The 24,709-nt window shown below is 42.4% G+C and overlaps 1 protein-coding gene across 1 annotated transcript in view; it reads left to right on the top strand.

The window, feature by feature from the left end:
• PITPNC1 (phosphatidylinositol transfer protein cytoplasmic 1) overlaps positions 1-24,709 on the top strand; it is a 234,742-nt gene that overhangs the window by 138,291 nt on the left and 71,742 nt on the right. Inside the window, exon 3 of the mRNA XM_083148189.1 lies at positions 18,005-18,093. Within this exon, the coding sequence (XP_083004315.1) occupies positions 18,005-18,093 (89 nt within the window). The remainder of the gene's footprint in view (positions 1-18,004; positions 18,094-24,709) is intronic.

Raw genomic sequence — 24,709 nt, 5'->3', positions numbered from 1 at the left:
GGCGGTACGCGTCCTCCGACCTTTTCATACCCCCACTATCCACGTCGGCGTGGAGTTGAGAATAGAAAGTGTGGCGAGCACAGCGAGCCACCGAGCCCGAAGCGTGGCGAGCGGACGCGGATACCTGTGAAGGTCGCGAGGGGACGCGGATACCTGTGAAGGTCGCGAGGGGACGCGGATACCTGTGAAGGTATCCGTGTCCCCTCGCGGGGCTCGCTGCGCTCGCCACGCTTCGGGCGCGGTGGCTCGCTGCGCTCGCCACACTTTCTATTCTCAACTCCACGCCGACGTGGATAGTAGGGGTATGAAAAGGTCGGAGGACGCGTACCGCCGCCCCTCGCGGGCTCGCTACGCTCGCCACGCTTCGGGTTCACGTTGATCGTGGGGTGGCGTTAACAATTTTTGAGGGGCCATTTCACTGTTCAGGGGGATTTTTTGGTGTCTCTGGGCCATTTAACATTGTTCCCTATGTTGATTTGGGTAAATTGAGGTATTTTCCATTGTTCCCTATGGGAAATCGCGGGCATTGCGTCGGTCGCATCGCATGCGATTTTTTTGGCCGCATGCGATGCGACCGACGCGATTTTTTTACCTGCGATGCCCGAGATCCTAATCGTTGTGGCCATGCTAGGAAACAAGTACCCTATACTGCACTTGCGTTTGTTGCCAAATCTCGTGATCCCGCTAATCCCGGGATTGGCCACCCTAGTTCCTACCTCCAATCTCTGTCTTTACAACTCGTCTCAAAATCAAACTGATTTTGCAGTGTAATGATTGCCACTTTAAAAAAACCTGGAGATTTCTTACCAAATCTCTCACTTTCTGAATCTCTCATCCTATTAAATCTCACCCAATATTTGGTTTAAATTTCTGTTAAAATATTAACTTTGTTATTACTCTGTTTTCATTCACTGTTAAGAATGAATAACAGGTAATTAACTGCCCATTTAGAGTGAAGTGTAAATCCAGCATGAAAAATTGGACACACATGCTTTCGATGTGGATACATACGGATGATAGGTGGTGGGGATGGAGAGAATCTTGACAGGGGAGATTGCTGGATAATCGTAGACCCAATTTAGGGTAACGGTGGTGTGGGGTGCGGTGCCCCTGGACTGGTTTGGCTTGGTGGCTCTACTGTGGCAGACCTTTACATTCTATTAACACTTTGCACTTTTTTTTTCTCACCAACACTTTCTTTAATATTTTAATTACATTTCATTTTTTATTTTTTTATTTATTCTCTCTCTCTTACTCTTTAGTATTTTCACTGGTGTGCTGCTCTGGGCTTTCTGGCTTGTGCAGGTTTTTGGTGTGCCGCACCCTGCACCTAGATGTAGCGCTAGGGACCCCCAATATACAGAGAAGCCTTGAAGACGGCTTGGGGGCTTACACATAAATTTGCGCAAATATATGTAACCGATATCTCTGAATTGTATTATCATGTAGTGTTCTAGACTGGTTACTAATGCCATTCAGTGAGCTGGGATAAACCATGTTTTGTTACTTACTAGAAACACCACAGCAGACAGCGACACCCCAGGCAGGGAACAGGAACTGCATGGGTTTTCACAGATGGAGGATGCTAGAACGAACATTAATAACTATTAAGTTTTTTTTATGTTCTATTTTAATGGCAATGATTGCCCTCACAATACAGGTTTTGTACCTCCTTAGCTTCTGAATTGCCAGAGAGCTCATAAAGCAAGCTTATTCAGCTACCGTATGTAATTTTTAAAATGGTTTTACTGATGTTTATTCAAACCACCACTTGTTATGTACAGTATGGTGGTTTTCCATCCCTTACATTTAAACTACCAGGATGGAGATTTGTGTGAGGGTTTTTGAATTGGACATAATCAAAACCACTGGTAACTGTCATATAAACAATCGATTGCACAAGTAAGTTTAAATATCATATGTGCTAATCAAGATCATTACATCAATGTTTTTTGTGCTACATATATGAGCGCATACTCCAGATTTGAGTTTAATTTTTAAATATTGTATTTCTGGTTTTTAGGAATAAATTAGTGCGCTGAATACTGCCTGACACTGTCTAGTTAATATGTCACAACATATACAAAAACATAGGTCAAAAAGGAATATACTGACAGTTTTTCAGGCGCTTCTCTTTCTCAATTCTTGTATTCAGGACTGTTTCCACTAATATCTCTCAATATAAAAAGAAGAGACCATATATGGTGTGTTACCCTAATTTCATAAAGATAAAACACATGAAATCCCCAAGTGGGGAACTGTACCCTCTATTGTTGTCCACTTATTCTAAGTAGACAATCTGCACTTAAAAGGAGGGAGTGATGAACTCCAAACCGCAATCTTCTATCCCTTGTGAATATGTGTCACCATGTGGAGAAAACAGAAACATGCCTCCAATAGTGAAATACCATTTTATTCATTAAAATACAGTTAAAATACAAGATGGATGCGTGTAATGGACTCTCACCAGAATTTGGCTTTACCATTGCACATCAAAGAGAGCGTGTCCAAGGAGAGAATGTACTATTTTATTGATGTGTTTTGCTACTTCAGCCACACAAATGTAAAAAGGTTAAGGTGAGGAAGTTAAAAGTACAGGTCAAATATTTATATTTCTTGTATATTGTTTTTAATTATGTATGCATGTTGCTTTCATTTTTGCAATACGCTATTAGTATGGATGTGCACCGGCAACTTTTATCGTTCAGTGTTTTGGGTTTATTTATTATTTATTTATTAACAGGTTTTTATATAGCGCATACATATTCCGCAGCGCTTTACAGAGTATACAGTATTTGAACATTCACATCAGTCCCTGCCCCAGTGGAGCTATATTCCCTACCGCATATACTCGCACACACAGACATTCTAGGGTTAATTTTGTTTGGAGCCAATTAGCTTACCAGTATATTTTTGGATTGTGGGAGGAAACCGGAAGTACCCGGAAGAAACCCACACAAGTACGGAGAGAATATACAAACTCCGCACAGTTATGGTGGGAATTGAACCCATGACCTCAGAGCTGTGAGGCAGTAATGCTAACCATTACACCATCTGTACTGCCGTGTTTGCAGTCTTTTGGACCTGGATCTGTTCTAAAACACCACCCTTCAGTGTTTCATGTTTTGAATCTTTAAAAAAAAACAACATAAAAACGCAGATTTTTTGGGTTGTTTTTTTGCTCCTACACTATCATTAACCTCAATAGCATTCATTTCTACTCTATCCTGAATACCTCACACCTAACAATATTGTTTTTAAGCCAAAAGGTTGAACCGAGGTAGCTGGATGACTATGCTAAGCGACACAAGTGGGTCATAGTTACCGCATTGAGTGTCCACTATAGGGGTTAAACCAGCTTAGGATGGCATTGCAGCAGTGTCCTCCATAGTAAGTGGCAGCGGGAAAGAATAATTTTTCCTGGAATAAATGGTGGTGGTGGTGTGGTAAAGTTGTTATAGGCGGCTGATCTGGGTCCAAAAATAAGCAAGGTGAAAAAGGTGTGTCCTTGTGCTTGGTTCTGATGTGTTTCCCTGTGACAAGGCACAGCTTTATCAAAGGTTTGCCTTGCCAAACACCAGGACACCCCTTTGTCACCTTGCTTGGCAATGCTGGACTTTGATACAGAAGGTAACACCAGATTGTATTTTCTCTACCCTATAGAAGCCTATGGGCTTCTTTCCCCACTGGAACCCTCCCTGCACCCCACGTGGCTTTTGCGGGACCACCAGAAGTACCAGCATTGCAAATGGCAGCTCATTTAAAAAAAGCTGTCCTTTGCCTAACTAATCGCATATGTCAAACCAGTCCTTGAGATCGATTTGTTGGAGGAAAGAGAAAGACTGTGTGGGTGTGGCGCACCTCAAAGAGAATATAATCATAATTAATTGAATAAAAATTAACTTTTATTGTTATGAGTGAGGTGCCGGGAGCTGGAGGGGAGTCGCGACCCACCTTAGTCGCGTTCTCCCCTCCAGCTCCCGGCACCTCACTCATGGGACTCTGTGCCATCTCTACCTGGCAATAGGGAGACAGTGCACAAGGGTAGCACGGATGATCATTTTTCTCTCATAATTGTAAATGACACCGCACCTAGCTACATGTGTAAATCGCTTTAATCCTGCAAGATCTATACAAATGTATGGCTAGTGTTAACCGCATTTAAAACAGACATAAAAAGATCTGCGGATCTGCCAGATCTTAGGATGGCTCCACACTGTGAGATCTGAGATCTTTTGGAAGCGATCTTACCAACAGCACTGGTCATACCACTGTAGTGAATTGTATATAAATTCACACTCAATTGAGGTTGTGTGCAACTAGTCCAACATTGTATCTGTGCATATAAGTGATACATATCGATAATATAAAATATATTACACAGATACAGTTGGCAAACACAATTGCCCATTACATGATAAGCCGCACTTGAACAAACTATTAAAAGGAAGTTGGTTACATTGGGGTCCACTACGTGAGGATCTTTGATCCTTTTTATACTTACCTTTGTTTACCCTTGTATGTTTGTGGTTTTATATGTCGCAGTTTTAACCAAGAAACAATAAAAGTAAATTTTTATTCAATTAATTACGATTATATTTTCTTTGAGGTGCGCCACACCCACACAGTCTTTCTCTTTCCTCCAACAAATCTGTCTATTTACTGTATTAGTGGCAGCACACCCCATTAAAGAAATTCCCTGTTTTGGGGACAGAAAATAAAATGATAAAGGGGGTCGCATACATATTAAAGATATCTCCAGTGCGACTGGCAAAAACCCTGTTGCTTAGTCCTTGAGATCTACCAACAGTTTATCTTTTCCAGACCATCTGTGAATTTGTAAAGTTAGCGATGAATGCAGCACATGTTTAAGTTAGTAATGACTACACCTGTGCACCAGCAAGGTGGTCTGAAAAATGTAAACTGTTAGTAGATCTCTAGGACTGGTTTTGCCGCCTCTGTTTTAGTACACATGCAATTAATATTATTGCGATTTGTGTTGAGATGTACCAAAAAGGTTTAGTACATCCTGCCCAAGATCGTAATGCAAAACCTACCTAACAGTTTCTTTGTTGACTTCACTATATCTACTATCATTCAGATGCTGAGCGAACGAACAATTTTCTCAGTTTTTTTTCCACATTTTGTTTGTTTTTGATGGGCAAGCAGAGACGGAGCTACCATGTGTGCAGAAGGAGTAGTGCACCGGGGCACCTGAGCACTAAAAGGCCTTCTGCTGCCCCGTCACTCTCTTCCTGTTTACATACTGTTTTTCTCTGTCACACTCTGCCTCTCCCTGTTACCCACTGCCATAATGCATATTGTGAACTTGGGTTGGGGTGGACGAGGGGGTGCCCAAATGATATTTCTACACCTGGGCCAACCACTAAAAAGTTCCAACACTGTGGGCAAGGCCTTCCAAAACATTCATCATCTTTGACATCCTCATCTTTTGTGCCACTGTGCACTATACATAGCATCTGCCCCGTAAGCCTCAGCATACGATAAGATTTGGTGAGCGTTTTGTTAAATTTAATGACATATTTTAAGTAAGGGCTTTGCTCTGCTTCTGTACTAAGCATTTTTACGACTCATGGAAAAAAATTCTACTTCTTTTAACACTGTATGATAGCAAACTATCTGCAACTTTCAAAGCCTTTTTGGGATAGCTCAAGGTCAATGTTCCCCTACTCCCTTTTACTTACAGTTTGATTTATTTTTGACAAGTATAGTCTTGCCACAACTAGTAAACCTTATTTCTGTAATGACACACTCATCGGTTCTCTGACCAATTGGATTCAACTTCTGTATTCTAATGATTTTAATCTATCTATCTATCTATCTATCTATCTATCTATCTATCTATCTATCTATCTATCTATCTATCTAGGAGTATAAACCAGGGGTATAACTAGGGATGTGCGAGTTGTGCCTTCTTATTATGAACCTGATTTCTAAGTTATGTGGTGTCTTAAGGAGCTTCCAGGCTTTTATATTGACTTGTACATGCAAGATTTAATCATATATTGAATTTTGTGTTTAATTTGTGTATTCTCTGAGGCTTAATTTTGGCTGCAGACTTCAAGACATATCCTGCATGTATTTATAGAACTTTTGGATATGATTTATTAGACTGTATCCCAACCAGCGCTCCGCTGCTAGTGATGCAAGATCTGTCTCCAGGGTGATCCATGTGACAGATAATTAAACAATATAGTTATCACAGTGATATATAGGTCCTTGATAATTGTCTTATGTATACACCTGCTGCTAAACAAATTCTTTAAAACAATTCCCTGCATCCCATGCTGTGCTTCCCGAGAGGTAACAGCGGACGTCATTATGCTGAACCCTTTGCTACATTGGCTATGTGCTCAGCGATACGGACTATTTGCACAAAGCATATGAGGGGCAAATTTATATTTTTATCAGACATTTAAATGTGCTCAGTGTGATTTTCAAACATGCGTGGGCCCATATTTAATGAATAAGAAAACTCTAGTGAATAGGGTGCACAGTCCTTATAGTTTCTCTGAGCAGCCAACCGTCATGTCTCTCCTTAGTTCTGTTTAATTATTGAGGTTTTGAGCAGCCATCCGTCAAGACTCTTCTTAGTACTGTTTAATTGCTGAGGTTCATTAATTCCTGCGCTGACTCATAAAAGTGTTTGTATAAACTGTACAAACATCATGTACAAACACCGTCCATCTCATGTCTTTTCGCCTGCCCAGAATATGTTTAAAGACACAGTGGCAATTGCTTTTCATTTACAAGCAGTTTGGTTTCAGTGCTTAGGCTCTTATTCAGATCTGATCTCAGTCAACATTTGTTCTCAAAATGGGCAAAACCATGTGCACTGCAGATGGGGCAGATGTAAGATGTGCAGAGAGAGTTAGATTTCTGCGAGTATTTTGTTTCTGTGCAGGGTACAACACACCCCACCAAAATGTAACTCTCTCTGCACATGTTACATCTGCCCCACCTGCAGTGTACATGGGGCCTTATTCTAGTTCACTCTTTCTGACAAAATCCTTCTTAGATGGACAAAACCATGTGCACTGCAGGTGGGGCAGATGTTACTTGTGCAGAGAGAGTTAGATTTGGGTGGGGTTTTACTTCAAAGTAAGATCTATATTGCAGTGTAAACATAAAGCAGCCAGTATTTACCCTGCACAGAAATAAAATAACTTACCCAAATCTATTTCTCTCTGCATATGTTACATCTGCCCCCCTGCAGTGCACATGGTTTTGTCCATCTAAGAAGGATTTTGTCAGAAAGAGTGAACTAGAATAAGGCCCATGGTTTTGCCCATTTTGAGAATAAATTTGGACTGCGATCTGAATAAGGGCCTTAGTGCGTGATCCAGCAGACCACTTTTCAACGTACATAGGGTATGAGGTGGATAAAAAATGCCCAAAATGCTCATGTAAGTTATTTGCAAATGCACATGTTCAGAAAATTCTGAGAACCCCTATGGTACATGCATTACCCAGTACCCGGAGGGTACACACAGAGAAGCTAATGCGATTGGGACAGGCCGCATCAGAAATGGAGCATTCTTGGGTGAAGTCTTGGAGGTGGCCTGAAGTGAACGCAAAAGAAGTCTGTCTCATTGGTGTGTTTTGGGAGTGTCATGAACATGTCCGCGACAGTGGCTGGGTACTTAGATGCACAAGCACTGCCACAGCGGCCATACTAGGATGGAGAAACTGCACTTGCCATAGTGTCAATGGTGAGCGATAATGGTGGTGTGCCAAGAATCTTTTGTGGTGTACAGTGTCCACTATTAAATCAGGCCCATACTGTCTAATGGCTTTATTATTTACTTAAAGTATTCCTTCATTGACTATCCTATTTTATTTTCAAAGCGCTAATAGACCCTCATCTTTCAGCCCAGCCTCACTGTAACAGACCTGTGCCGGAGTCACTAGTCACTGAAAGATCTATCTACACAAAATATATAACTGAATTTACTTTAAAATAAATATTATTTATTTTTACCAATTACTTATATAGCACACACACATTTCGCAGCACTTTACAGACAATATTTGGACATCAGTCCCTACCCCAGTGGAGCTTACCATCTATATTCCCTACTACATGCACACAAAGACATTCCAATATATATATATATATATATTTTTTTTTTTTTTTTTGACAATTAACCTACCAGTATATTTTTGGAATGTGGGAGGAAACCGGAGTACCCGGAGGAAGCCCACACAAGCAAAAGGAGAATATACAAACTCCACACAGTTAGGGCCATGGTGATAATGCTCCACTGGTTGAAGAACACACAAATGTTGAAAAGTAAGACAGGTGAGAATAGGTCAGTATTTTTCAACCCTGGGTTTTTCTTTTGTGTGTTCTATGTGCTGGATGTATGTCCCACACTACAAGGGTGTCACTCTCTCACCAAGGAAGTATGCCTTTGCGCTGATCTGAGGGTTATGCTGCCAGACTCTGTGACAGCTATCCAACGAGGTCCCGCTGGGCACCACCATAATGCCAGTGTTCTTCTTTGTTCAGTTGCTTGTAGCAGCCACCATTTTTGTGGCCTCTATTTAAACCCCTCTGTCCCACATCACAAGTGTCAGATTCTTGTCTGCATTTATACTGAGCAGCCCGGCTGCAGCAGTTTTTACTGTTGTTAATTTCTCCTGGATACTCTAATGAATATTCTGCTTTTTTCCATTATCTATTGTAGTAGTGTTGCTGGTTACTCAGCTGACATCTAGTGCCTAAGTGCAACGGAATATGCTAGGCTATATAAGAAATTGTTAATAAATAAATAATAATAATAATAAATACTGTGTGCCTAGGCACCCTGGGATGCCACGAGAAATTCCAGGGGTGTCTCGGATTGGTGGTCCAGTATGACCAATTTAAATGATTTAGGGTTAAAATGATGTACAAAACAAGTGCTAGTGGCCATTAATCATAAAATAACTCTGAGAAGTTGCATAAGTGTATGAGGGCTTTGAATCTAATTTGTGTAAAGTTCTTCCACAAGGTCCTGTCTAAAAAATGTAAATACTATGGACTGCAGTCTTTGATTTAATTAAACAAGTTACAGATGTTTTCCTCCCGTTACTTCCTGAAATTGTTTTGTTACATCACTTCCCTTAGTCTATCCCATGTTTACATTAGAGGTCTTATACTTATAGCTATAATGATCTATAGCTACTCTGGCTCATTATTGGAAAAGAGCTGACCCCACACGGTTATTGAAGATCACATCAAATATTAGTAAACCCACCCAAAATCTAGTCTGCTACCTTCTGTGTTTGTGCATGTGTGAGAAAAAGATGTAGTTTCACTCTCTGATGGCAGTGTTTCAGAGACTCACGGACACTAGACATATATATAATTCAGAGCAGTTATGAAATGGAAACTGTAGGATTTAATTACTCTATGTGAGGTCATTGGTACGACCTCACCGAGAGTACTGTGTTCAGTTCTGGAGGCCATATCTCCAGAAGGATATAAATACATTAGAGACTGTACAAAGAAGGGCAACTAAAATGGTGCATGACCTACATCACAAAACGTACCAGGAAAGACTAAGGAGGTTATTCTGATCGGAGCGGCCAAACGTGCGTACGTTCACTATTAACGTACGCTCTCCGTACGCGGCCGTTGGGGTTAAGTCCACCCACAAATCAGCCGCATACGTACGGCCAGAAACAACGTCGAAGGGGAGTGGCGTACAATTGAGCGTACGCCAACGTACACGGACGGACCAGCCCTTACACTCCGACAACTGGCGTACAACAGAGCGTACGCCACCGTTTACGGACGTCTCTCGTCCGTCTTCCCACGACTTCTTGCGGCTATCTGAGCGTACGCCAGCTTGCACGGACGGGTCCCTATTGTTTTCAATAGAAAACTCAGCTTATGTCACCGCTCGTGAGAGTGAGCGTACGTCCGTGCACGCTGGCATACCCTTCACATATATGGACCTGCAAATCTTGCCTTTCAACTACAATTCTGACAATTAATTAATTATTCTAATTGTTATTCAATTATTGTTTTCTATTAACTCAATTGTCTACCTTAATAAAGACCCTAATAAAACAACATTTTAACCCTCATTACATGTATATTTGTTATGTTCTAATGTGGCATTTTAATCACTATCTATATGTCCCCACATTGCTGTTACTTTTAAAACAAGTTATGTTGGTGTTTCTGTATATGTACTAAATTATGTCCATAATTATTTTGTCCAAAATGTGTAACATGTATACCTACCCTGATGTTATGTGTGATGTATTCATCTAACAACATTAAACATTCATGCATTTTCACTGTGTTATTTAACTCAAAAACACACACATTCACACAGCAATCGTTACCCCTCACCTCAAATTACAAATATAACTTACATTACACATCTGTATGTACCTGCCCTTACAAACCCTCTAACATTTGTATAATTAAAAACACAGGCAACTTCTAACTGAATCGAAACTTTTATTTTTGGGAAACATAACAATAAAAAAATAAAAAAATTAAAAGAGGGCCTCCAGGCGCAAAAAAAGTAAATTTAAATAAAACAGGGTTAAAAAGATTTCCTGTAGAATCTGGGCCACATCTTCCTGGTGCTGGTCAGTGTCTGTAGTGAAGGGGAAAAAAAACATTATATTTAATATATCATATACACAAATGTTTGTTGTATTTGTACATAATAAGAAGTTGTGAGTTAAGTGTGAAGGCCACATACATTTTACAACTACATTGAAGAAGGGTATGCTGTAAACACAGTACTAAAAACTAATATGTTAACACACACGTACTGTACATATTACATAACATTAAATAGATTCCTCCTTCTTGGATGAATGTATGCTGTATCTCAATTGGTAGTTTTGTTTTGGGGGGCTCACCTCTAACCTCACAATTAGGCTGTGCTATTTAAGGGTTATGACATTGTTGCGGCTTAAGCACTCCTTACTATTTTAAATTTAGGACATTGCTGTACAAATTATAGGCCTAAAGCTATGTTTGTAAAGCATGCATCCGCATGGCCTCACACACTATGAACAAAACAATCTATAAATTAATGTTGCACATCATGCTGGGAAGTGGAGTTACCCAACACCTGGACCCACATAACTACAACACCACTAATGTCGGATATCTCATTGGATGTACTGTTATGTCAATTATTCAAGGGGTGAGCCATGGCCACACTCCAAAAAACCACCAAGGGGACCCTTGTTCCTGGAGAAGGACAGGCCACACCTCATGGTCGCCCTGCAGTGATATGTTGCAACTAATGTTGATGTTGGATACACATATGTGGTTGTTGTGATTGTTTATGTGTAGAAATGTGTAGGTAAACATTAGACACATTATTTACTTACGGCTAGTTGAGCCATCCTGCTCGCCGCTGGTTGGGTGTGCAGTGGTTGGGGGGGTCAGGAGCAAGGGGGATGGGATAGGACTTGGGATACTGGTAGTGGGTTGGAGTGGGGATTGGAGAGGTTTGGGGGTGGGTGGTGGAGAGGTGTAGGGGGGTTGGAAATGGGGTGGGGAGGGGGTGGGGGAGGGGTTGGGGAGGGGGTGGGGGTAGGGGTGGGGGTTGGGGAGGGGGTGGGGGTAGGGGTGGGGGTAGGGGAGTGGCTGGTGGAAGGGGATGTGGAAATTTGGTGCTCCCCAGCTGGACCCATTGTCTCCTCCTCTTCCTCCTCCTCTTCCTCCTCCTCTTCCTCCTCCTCTTCCTCCTGCTCTTCCTCCTCCTCTTCCTCCTCCTCGTCTGGCTGCTCCTGGGCTGCCTGCTCCTGGGCTGCCTGCTCCCGGGCTGCCTCCTCCCGGGCTTCTATGCGTGCCATTGCCCGTGCTGAAATGTTCATGTTGATGGCATAGAAATCGAAGGTTGGGTTTCATAAAAATGGGGGAAAGAAAAATTCACATTAGTCATGCTCATAACCTTACAAATTATCATTGCTGTTATATTTCAGACATTTATCATGCAAACTAATTGATATGCTACACCCAAAAACTGAGCAACTACTTAAACCCCCCTATACACCCCCTATACACCCATATACACCCCATATACACCCCCTATACACCCCCTATACACCCCATATACACCCCCTATACACCCATATACACCCCCTATACACCCCATATACACCCCCTATACACCCATATACACCCCCTATACACCCCATATACACCCCCTATACACCCCATATACACCCCCTATACACCCATATACACCCCCTATACACCCCATATACACCCCATATACACCCCCTATACACCCATATACACCCCCTATACACCCCATATACACCCACATACTCAGGAACATATTTATAAAAAGTACAGAAATCATTTGAAAAAAAACGCAGACATACTAGTTAATAAAAACTTACATCGGGCAATATGGCGGCGAATGGAACTCAGCATGACTGGCTGGCGCCGGCGCAGGTCAGACCAGCGCCGCTCGACTTGGGCCAGGCTTCTCTGTACGCCGGTCCGGGTGTATATTAGGCGGCGGGCAGCATTATACGCCCGCCGCTTGTCCATGTTGGACACATATGGGCCCCTGGGCCCCAGCCGACGGTCCATGACCTCAACCAAGGCCACCAGCTCCTGGGTCGAAAACGCGCTAGCCCTGGTTGAAGTCATAGTGGCAATGGCGCAGTTATTAATTGCAGGTACATATATCACTTTTGGTGCTTGCTGATTGGTGTAAAAAATTGTTTGTTTAGTATTAACTTTATTAATCCTTCTTACATTAACAAACTGGATGCGAATAGAAACTTACGCGGACCGTTCCGATATACACACACCATAACCAACAGCATGCATTCAATGTATAGAGAGGAACTGTATATACAGTGTGCGGAAAAGAATACACGCAACCGTCTACTAATAAATACGCTGCTAAAAGGGGCACAATACACCGATTTCCATGGAGAGACGTACTGTATATACAGTGTGCGGAAAAGAATACAAGCAACCGTCTACTAATAAATACGCTGCTAAAAAAGGCACAATGCAACATGTTGGTGTATGACAATTTCATACTCATTACATATGTAAGGAAAGCATTATAACGTGATGTTTTGAAATGTGACTCACAAAGCATTCACGAACTCCAACAGATACCAGCTGACAACACTCATCATTGGAATGACAGGTGCACACATTTCACGATGTAGCACACAATGCTCCACAACCTGTGTATGTGCATATACAGGTGATTGATCAGGTGCGTTGAGACCTGCGTAATTTAAGCGGCAATTATCGGCGGGAAATATCGGCGTAAATTAGCAACTACATTGCGGGGAAAAATATACGCCCCCTTGTTCATGGCGGGAGATTAACATATAAATATTCAGTCAGATGCAGGCCAGAATTGCTGCAAACATGTCTAGCTCAGACGATTCCGCAGCTGAGGACGCTCTACAGAGAGCTACAGCAGAATCCCTGCTTGAAGCTTTGCAGAAGAGGGAACAGGAGCGGAGAAGGAGGGCCCAAGAGAGAAATAGCCTGCAAGACCAAGCGGGCCCCTCACTAACAGGCCCTGTTCAACCTCCACCAGCTCCACAAGGGCCAAGCAACCAGCCAGAACAAGAGGTTGCATCTCTCCAAACAGGTGTGACCCAGCAGGTGCATGGTGAGAGAACTGGGGCCACCAGAAAACGAGCTGCAACATCTAGGGTGAGGACTGAGCAGGATACCACCACCAAAAAGAGAAACCCTGCATTTGTAGAGGCAGAATTGCGAATTTTAGTGCCCAGAGCACGCGAATGGATCGAATTGACAACCAGGAAGCCGGGTGCCAGTGCAAGGAGAAACCTTTGGGAGAAGATCACAGAGGAAGTGAACCAGGTGTCACCAGTGGTCAGAGATTGGCTAGCGGTGAAGAAAAGGCAAGTGTGTTTGTCCCCCTGATAATGTCATATGTGTGTACATATGTTACATGTATGTTTTGAGAATAATAGAAAGGTGTGTTTGTAGATAGTGATACACTTCAATGTCACATGTGAACACAACCATGTCTAATAACCCACATTTATATATGAAACATGCACCATTGGTGTGATGTGAGGTTATGGGCACAGTTCTGCTCATGTGAAGTATGTGAAGTATGTGATGGGACAAGAGAAAGTGTGTTTTTGAAAGAGTTGTTGTAACATGTTCCATATGATGCTACTGAAACAAGAATGACCAAACTGTGCACATGTAGCTGGTGAGAAACTACACATCCCAGTATGCCATCCCATAGTTAAATTACTCCATAATAACCACACTGTCAAGCTATGGTGGAATGTGTAGTTTCACAACAGGTGGAGGTGCATAATTTGGCCATGGATGATGTCATTTCTGCATAGTGATCTATGTATGTGCATTTAGTGGCCTAATGAATGAGATGAGACACTGAAATGCCTCCTAATGGAGACATTAATGTGTGTGTGGGACACATATGGCTAAAAAACATAAGATCACCCACACTAGGAAATGTCACGTAGCACAGTGGTGCACATATCTCATGGTGATATTTGTATTTTTAAACTTGTAGGTGGACAGACTTCAAAACAACACTGAAGAGGAAGATGACTGACCGGTACAACCACAGCATGTCCACCGGGAGGGGGCCTATGCCAGATAATTTGGAGTATACCCCCCTGGAGCAGGACGCCTTGGATGTCATTGATGTGGCCGAGGTCAGGGGGATATCCAATATGGATAGTGAGCTCCCGGCGGAGGTCTTTGCTGCTGCTTTTGATGGTAAGTCACAGTAATGCATTGTATTTTGAAAGATATTTTTTTGTGCGTATGTGATGGTGACATTGTTTTCAATTATTATCCTAGAAGAAGCAGAAACCCAGGATGAACCGGCAGCATCTTCCTCTGCAGAGCCACAGGTGGAGCAAGTGGTCCAGCCTCCACCAAGACGACACCCCCAGCCACAGGACACATGGGATGCCAGCGTGATGGTGATGCTGGAGAGGATCGAGAAGCAAGGGGTGGATGCTGCGGTCCGTCAGCAGCAGGTTGGGGAATTTCTGGCGGATTGGAAGGCCACAAACAGGCAGCAGTGTGAGGCCTTCAACCGCATGAATGACACTCTGGCGGCTGGCATGCAAAGCATTGGCCAACACCTCAGCCGCCAGAATGAAATTCTTGCGGAGCTGCTGACCACCGCCAGGTCCCTAAGGGACAATCCCCCATCTGCTGGCCCACCCCAAGCTGCTCCCCAACCTTCCACCTCTGCTGACCCTCCTGTGTCCACTAGGGGAAGACGCCGCAAGCCATCTGAGCCAAAGGCCCCTGTCCCCAAGGCCCCATCTAAAAAGGGGAAAAAAGGGCCCAAATAATGAGACCTGGTTCACTTCCTCTGTGGTTGGACCCCAAATGTTTAAATTGCACTGGACATCCACTTCCTGAGTTGGCCATCGATCCATTTTCGTGCCATGGGCATTAAAGTTCTTATTTTGACCTCTACAAATGCAGGATAAATTTTTGGTGGTGTGTATCTTGCTTAGTATTCACCCTGGTTGTTGCAGTACGTATTCTGGTGTCCCCATTTCTTTCACCATTGCATTTGCAGGGTAACACATGTTTGGAGATATGCAACCTCTTGTTCTGGCTCTTTTTTTATTTTTGTGTCTATTTTATTTGTTTATTTGATTTATGACATTAAAGTGTCAAATAAGCTGTGATGCTGAACAGCAAATAAATTTATTTTACCAATTAAAACAAAATTGTTGTATGTGTAATTTCTTGTGTGAAACAAATACTACATTTATGTGTACTTACTGACCAGGGTATTTTTGAACATTTGTTGAAGTGTGGTAGAAGTTTCCCATGTGTAACCCTCTCCATGGCCATTCCCATGTTCCTATCCAACTTTTCCCTGCTAATTAGTTTGTGTCAGCACATGTGCAGAGCAACTTAATAGGTGAGAAAGCAGTTTGTGTGCAGGTGAGGTAGCTCCTACAGTAGTAGGTAAAAGCAGGTCCAGAACAATGCTTTCCTCATGGAGTGGGTGAGGCAGACAAACAAGGGTCAAAAGGTACATTTGTGTAGGAATGCATATTCCTCCCTAAAAAAAGATGTGTGAATCGGCCAAACATGAGAAAATTGCTTGTGAACAAACATGTATAACTTTTTAAATATATATGATTTTACAGTGTCATAAGCAGATGTAGGAATCCTTTGTTAGAGAGATGTGAGTGCAATAATGTGATTGGTGGCATCTTACATCCAGAGTGTAGTAAAATCCAATTCATAGCAGATCAGATAGTGGTACAGTTCTGTATTTTGGGTACTATACAAAGATTGTGTGCAAAATAGTGGGCATGGGCTTAAAACATTGCTGAAACATACTTTGTAGGTGTTAGATGTGGTTTATGTTATTGTATCATAAATACAAAACCTATGTTTGTATTAGAGTGAACACGTTGACACATGTCGACTTGTGTAGATTGAGTGTGCTACTGTGTAAAGTCTATGAAAGCACGTAGTGAATGTGTATAACTGTTTAACAAATACCTACCTTAGCATATATAAGCAGGTCTTAAAAAGATTCTTACCTTAAATTAAACAAACCTTTAAATGTAGAGAAGTATAGAAAGATAAGCTTCCAATGTGTTTGAGTGCTGTGTGTGGCTTGCAGGTAGTGAAATCATGGTTTTGACTTAATAGACTGCAGCATTGCTTATTACATTCAGGTGTATGTGTTTGAGTAGTAATCAGCGTAAATTAGCAAACCCAGGCGCACGCTGGCATGCGGTATCTGTAGGGGTGGTCTGAGGTGGCGGTTGGCGGCCGCCTGTTTTGTGTCCGAAATGAACGGTGCTTTAGGCGATCGTGCGGTATTAGCACCGTTCATTTTTGGTGCACACCCCCGTGTACGCCCATATTTACGCCCATTTTCCCTCATTATTTCGGCCGCTCCCCTCAACACGCCCCTATGCCGCCCCCAATGCCCGTACTCTCGCGTACAGGTTTTTTCGCACGGAGAGACCCGTCCGTAAGCGTTGTGGAGTGTTCGCGCCTGCGCATTGGCGATTGTACGCATGCGCAGATCATGAAAAACCCCAGAACGTACGCGTACGGCCCGGCCGCACCAACCAGAATAAGGCCCTAAAAGATCTTAATATGTATACTTTAGAGCAGAGAAGGGGGACATGATAGAAACTTTCAAATATATTAAGGGTTTTAACAAGGTACAGGTGGGAGACATTCTTCACAGGAAGAGGAGCAACAGAACACGAGGACATGCACTGAAACTAGAGGGAGGAAGATTCAGGGGAAATGTGAGGAAGAATTACTTCACAGAAAGAGTAGTAGATAAGTGGAATAGCCTCCCATCAGAGGTGGTAGAGGCAAATACAGTAGTACAATTTAAACATGCTTGGGATAAGCATATTGATATCCTTACAAAAAAATAAGGATCAAATATGGTTTGAGGTAACATTTTAAAAAAGGGGCAGACTAGATGGGCCAAGTGGTTCTTATCTGCCATCAAATTCTATGTTTCTATGTTGTATATTGTTTCAGGCACTAACTTACAATAAGGAAATTATGTATCTGTTCTACTGATCATATCTACCATTACGGGATGGGAATATAGTTTGTATTTTAAACACATGCACATATTCTGTGTTTTTCTTTTTTTCTTTTTTCTTGCTCCTTTTTTTTTAAATTATAATTGTTCCACGTATTATTACAGATTGTATACTGATATGTTTTTCATTATATGTGTATTTATGATGATTTGAAAAATCTGTATTGTTCAAATGTTTTTCTTCAATAAAAAAATGTAAGTAAAATAAAAATTTTGCTACAAGTTCAGTCCTCTGTAGTTAACAGCATTTAGTTTTAAATATTGTTCCTGTTTGATCCTTATTCGCTTCTGTATTTTATAAATATTCTTTACGTGTATTTTTATGTGAATAATACTAAATGACAAATTCGGAATATTTTAGTCACAAAATGAAATCTTTTGAAATTTGTGTTATTTTTCAGTAAACTCCCTAGCTGGGCACGTGCTGTGGTTCCGAAAATTTTCTATGTAACAGAAAAGGCATGGAACTATTACCCATATACAATCACAGGTGAGTGGCTGTATAATCTATGAGGTAAAGAAGTAATTCTTATAATTATCATTAATTATGGCAGTGCAGCAAAATTAATTTCTCTGTGAACAAGCCTTAGCATGGATTGATAAAAAAAAACAGTGAAAGCCATAATTAATTATATAGTTCTCACAACACGAATTTGCTATAGAGCATATCAATTAAAAAAAAACCCAGATATCTTTTTTTTGAAGCATCAGGTAAAAAGTACATAAGCAATACATATAGGAAGAAGAAAAATAGTAGTACAAGCGTCATACCATCATATTATGGATGTACACGGTTAGTGAAAAATACTGTTTTTTTCTTTAACAAATGACGCGCATCATTTTAATTATCTGCTGTTTAAAGTTTGACTTATTTGGAGCAGTAGAATGCTCTCAAGAGCCCTCTGAAGTGGGTAATTTATTTTTCTCTAACCCTGTTGCATAAAGACAGAGCTTGGGGGAAAGAGGCTGTCTATATTGTTTTTTTAGCATAAATATTTTTTTAACTGTGTAAGAAAAAAAATTGGGGCGTACAGAAGAAGAAAAAAAGGGGACATGAGTCAAAATATCAGATCTCAGCAAACAATTAAATAATGGTACTCTTTACTTAGCACGGTGCCCATCGCGGCCATCGCGGGCATTGAATGCACTAAAAAATCGGGTACGACGCGATGCCCGCGATTTCCCATAGGGAACAATGTTAAATGTCTCAATTGACCAGATTTTCCTGTTCAATGCCTCAATTGACCCGATTTTTCCATAGGAAACAATGTTAAATGGCCCACAGAGGCCAAATAGGCACCCTGAAGTGTGAAATGGCCCTCACAATTGTTAACGCCACCCCACGATCAACGTGAACCGGAAGCGTGGCGAGCGCAGCGAGCCCGCGAGGGGCGGCGGTACGCATCCTACGACCTTTTCATAACCCCACTATCCATGTCGGTGTGGAGTTGAGAATAGAATAGTGTGGCGAGCGCAGCGAGCCTCCGAGCCCGAAGTGTGGCGAGGGGACGCGGATACCTGTGAAGCCCGCGAAGGGACGCGTTTATCCGTGTCCCCTCGCGGGTCGCGCTGCGCTCGCCACGCTTCGGGCTCGGTGGCTCGCTGCGCTCGCCACACTATTCTATTCTCAACTCCACGCCGACGTGAATAGTGGGTGTATGAAAAGGTCGTAGGACGCGTACCGACGCCCCTCGCGGGCTCGCCACGCTTTGGGTTGACGTTGATCGTGGGGTGGCGTTAACAATTGTGGGGGCCATTTCACACTTCAGGGTGGCTATTTGGCCTCTGTGGGCCATTTAACATTGTTTCCTATGGAAAAATCGGGTCAATTGAGGCATTGAACATGAAAATCGGGTCAATTGAGACATTTAACATTGTTCCCTATGGGAAATTGCGGGCATCGCGTCGGTCGCGTCGCACCCGATTTTTAGTGCATTCAATGCCCGCGATGCCCGCTATTTTTTTACCTGCGATGCTAACGATCAAAATCGTGGGCGCCGTGCTAAGTAAAGAGTACCTAAATAATAATAAGAGAAACATTTCAAAAAATAAAAGACATGTATAGGAGGGGTATTTCTATAAAGTACAATATTTTTAAATGCTGAACAGATACTTCACAGAAGAAACTCAGTCTGTTACTAGAAGTAATGCAGCACCCTCACCATCTGTTGTGAACTCATGCCAGCAGAACCATTTAAATAGAGGGGCAGTAGAAGTAAAAGAATATGGTACACCCAAGGTCTTCATCTGAAACACATAGTGAATTTTGCGGATATTGTCTGGCTTGATTATTAATAGTAAATTTATATATGCTAAAACACTTTTTTTTTTAATAAAAGAACATTGCCATATGAAGCAAAATAGATCATCCATAGGGGCCACACATTTAGGGAAACTGTGATTATCTGGTAATACAATATGGAAACTTCTTTTAAGAGACAGATTAAAAAAACAACAACCAATGGATAGATTATAAAACATTTCCTTATAGGCCACTGCAGGTAAAACACATGGAGAAACTTGCAATGGTTTGAAGAAAATTATCATTTTGTTCAATTAAAAATGCCTGTTTGAAGTTATAGAAGTTACAGAATGGTATAGTGGTGAGCACAACAAATTACAATTTGTATAAACTGCCTTCCGAATTGGGAGTGGTCCTGGCAGGAGCTTGTCTAGAGGGCAGTACATATCCACTAGCATCAACCAATGAGCAACTGAGCTAGTATAAAGTTGAACTTTAAAAAAAAGGTAAATTATGTTAGTGGACACAGCACTAGCTTGTAAAGGAGTGGGCCCCAGCAAGGGCAAAAATTGTGAGATATGAGGGTTCAAACTGTACCTTTTGCACAATAAGAACTTTATATTCCTGATGGACATTATTATAGGTTGTTAAGAGTAGTAGAGGTAAAATCCACATTATGCATATGTTGAATGCTAGGAGATGGGTATCTGCCAAAAAAGCCCTGTTCCAGGGTCGTGTTCATATTAACATTATTCCAGTCTCTAAGATGTTGAGGATGAGCTGTCTGATTATGCCGCACTACATTTGGAAAATGTCATCATAGGCGGTACATTAATGGAACTTAAGACAAATGGGGAAAAAATTGATTTTAAGTACAAGTACATAGTAACGAAAATATATTTGGGCAGTTGGATTCCCAGGGTATGGATAATCAGTTTCTGCCCATGAGATCAGCAGATTAAGCCCCTTTTATGTAGTAGCATAGAGGACTTCACAAAGTTAACCCCAGAACCCAACACCAGACAATATTGTTTCGTTTTTATCCATAAGGGGCATAAGGATTGTTTGGGGTTTGAAAGATACAATACAATTTCATCAGCTAAAGCCAATATCTTTATTGACTGGCCTCCAGTATTTCGAGTTCCCTCAACAGCTGACCAAATCAGAGTGATTCTCAACAAGGGAATAGGGACCAAGTTAAAGAGAAGCAGGGATAGAGGGCAGCCCTGTTTTGAACCACAAGACTTCTACTACTACATTTTGTAGCCGTTAACAAGGTGTGGGGTAACTGGAGAATTAGAAAATGAATCAGTGTCCTGAATCCCACATCAAAAAAATGTTGAGACAGGACTTTGTAGGGATAAGTCCAAGAGACAACTTTTGAGCGTCCCGACTGACTGAGGCAAGGGCTAAAGAATGCGTAGTTACTGCTACTATAAAAGTACATATGCCATTCATAAAATGGAGGTCCACAACACCTAATTGGTGTCCTGTGAGTAAAGAGGAAAATATACACTGCAGGTAGGTTTCCATAATTGTAGCTAATATTTGTAAATTCATGATGAGGAGTTTGATCTGGAGATGGGTATAAGCTGCATTCAATTATTGATCCAGAGGGCCAGGTCTGTGGATAGAACAATAAAGTTAAATGAAGGAATTGTCTGTTTGGAGAGTTTTGTACTATTCTATACGCAGCATAGGCAATAATTTCCCAGTGCATGACCACCTTGAAGGCCCCCCAGAACAAAACAGGGTTATCACAGTGTTCAATGTTATTGACAACATATTTCATCCATTTGTTCCAAAGAAAATACTGAAAATGGTTTGAGTGGTAGAAATGAGTTGAAAAACTCCAGAGTCTAGGCCTGTCTTTAGATGAATGGGAACAATGGGGCCTCACACTATGGCATGATCAGAAAATAACACATCAGAAATAGTACAGTACAATAAAGGACATATAGATTGCTGGCCACACAATAGTGTGATTGGGCCACTTTTCACACTATTCCAGTGAAAAGTGGCTGATCCGATGCATGGTCCCGAGCATCGGAGGGGGATCAAGGGAGATCAGCTGCGACTTTTCCCCTCAAAGAAGTCGCTGTAATGTTTGGGGCCTTAAGTGACCAGCAGCAGAATGTCTAAAATGTCTAGAGCAAGCAGAAAATATAGCTTAGTATGTGGTGGTGCAACAAGGCAGTCCCCCATCCATCGCATGAGATATTGCCTTGTGTCCAATGAGATTCTTGAATAAACTTGCGGTGGGAAGTTTACTAAGGTGGAAGTTCTATTTCACTTGGGATGTTGCTATGGACAACCAATCAGAATATACTTCTTATTTATTTAGCACCTTCTAGTAGATAAGAGTATCTTATTGATTGCCAACATCTCATCTGAAATAGAACCCCCATCCTAGTACATTTCCCCCACTGAGTCAGACTAATTGATATAATGTTCTAGATAACTTTCTTGCTTTTTATTGGGGAATTTAGTCTACTAATACCCCTTTTACACCGCCGAAAAATCCGGGTCAGCGGCGGGTCAGACCCGGATCTTCAGCGGTGTAAATCCCTAACGCCGTGTCCCTTTACACGGGACTTCTACCCAGGTCCTGACCTGGGTAGAACACGGCTAGGACCTGGGTAGAGGGCGGTGTAAATGGGAACGCCGGGCCGGATGACCCGGCTCCCATTTACATGAATGGGGTACGTCCAACCTGCGGACCGCAGCGTCCGCAGGTTGGACGGGTTGTCAGCCTGACACTGACAGCCGGCGCTGCTGTCTGCTATACCCTGCAGACAGCAGCGGCGGCGGGGGAGGGAGGTGAACGGATGCCTGTGTGCGGCATCCATTCACCTCCTGTGCGACGGCGGGGGGAGTGTGCGCGGGGACTGGGGGCAGCCCAGCAGCTTACCTTAGTGCTGGGCTGCCCCCAGCAGCGTTCCGGTCCGGCGGCGGCGGTGATTGGCGCTTGGAGATGACATCATCCTGTCATCTCCAAGCACGGGGGGGCGGGTGCTGGCCGGGCTGTCCGCCCGGTGTAAATTGCACTAAACGCCGGGTCGCACCCGGCTTGAACCTGGGTCTAAAAAAGCCGGGTGCGACCCGGCGTTTTGGTGTAAAAGGGGTATAACATTCCCTGAAGATATGTATGGCTAATTGGGGCATAGGGGGATGTTAAATTGTAAGGAGATTAAATACAGATGGTGTGGTCAACCCACTCAATAGAGGGATGTTTAGAGCACAAAAGAATAAAAGAACGTCTTAAGACCAACCTTTCCTGCCAGTGGGTGAGATTGCCTAGGGTGATAGGGGAGAGGAACTCGCACATGCCTTTGCCTACATAACAGTAATATACAGTATATTATTTGCAACACGCAAACACAAATAACAAGAGGAGAGTAACAAAACAGGGTTACTAATACTTTACCACTTTTTCAATTTTGTTTAAACTTTCATACGCCCATAAAATCGAATAAGAGTAAACAAAATGAACATAGAAATACATTTTTGAAAGGAAAACGTTGTAGATAGCATTTTGGGGACGGACAATACAGTACATACATGTGCAGCCTTGATACCAGTTCAAGAGACTTACAAGCACCCAACCCTCCAACACTGCAACATGAAATAGTGATAATATACAGCACATATTTTAAGTCTGAGTACTATATAGAATAATGGAAACTACGGTGTAACAGGTTGCCATGGGTTACTATAATATTGTATGTTATAAGGAACGCTTTCAGGCTATTATTACACACCTATATTAACAGTTACATTATTTAATGAAAAACATAAATAGCATTATTATAAAACAGGATCCGCTAATGTGAGAATGACACTCCCATTGTAAATATTGTCTGTACAATAACTGTTCGAAAGTGCATTGTTGTACACACAGTGGAAGAATTCATTTTGTATCCTAAACCAATTGCCATGGAAAGGCATACTACCCAGTGAATGATGTGACTGATTCCACTGTGTATGCAAGCTATACTATGAGTAACATTCTATGGGATGAGATAAATAGACTTTTGCGATTTTTTTCCATTTTCGCATATTTAATGAGCTGCGAAAATGTGAAAAAAGTGCGATTTTTGCCAACAAGTTGGACACACTGAAAATGCGATGGCTGCTTTTCGCAGCACATCGCATCCAGATGTTTTCACATGAAAAAGTATACAAATCGCATATTTAATGGTATGCGATTTGTATAAAGTGTGTCTATAATTCGCCCAAAAATCAGACCAGGTTCTGATGGGCGAATTAGCCAGAACCCTGCACAGATCGCAATGTTCTGTGCAGGGTTCTGGTGTAAAAAAAAAGCATAACCAGCCCCGGGCTCATTGAGCCGGTGCTGGTGACATAAAATCAGGGTCCCCGACAAATAGGGGTCCCCTTGATTTAATGAAACCAGCACCAGGCTTAAGGTCCGGCGCTGGTTCCCAAAATACGGGGGACAAAATGACTAGGGGTCCCCCGTATTTTAAGAACAAGCACCAGACCCAACCAGCCAGCAGGGTAATGCCACAGCCGGGGGACACTTATTATATAAGGTCCCGCGGCCAAAGCATTAACCCCCTGGCTGGTCAGCATGGGCAGGGGTCCTGGGGAAGTGGGGACCCCCCCAAAGAAGGGGTCCCCCCCTCCAGGACTTACCAGCCCATGCTGAAAGTCCGGGGCTGTCCCCGATGCCCCTGGGCGGTGGGCATCGGGCTGATGTAAAGTGTAAAAAAAAGAATATAAACTATTGTTTTCTACTGTAGAACTATGAGTCCCAGCAAGCCTACCCCGCATGCTGGGACTTGGAGAACCACAAGTCCCAGCATGCGGGGCATTAAAGGGCCCGCTGGCACTTGTAGTT

The sequence above is a fragment of the Crinia signifera genome, chromosome 6 (genome assembly GCF_055691185.1).
Source record: "Crinia signifera chromosome 6, ASM5569118v1, whole genome shotgun sequence".
NCBI lineage: Eukaryota > Metazoa > Chordata > Amphibia > Anura > Myobatrachidae > Crinia > Crinia signifera.
Note: the sequence above shows the minus strand (reverse complement) of the source record. Positions and strands in the feature narration are given on the sequence as shown.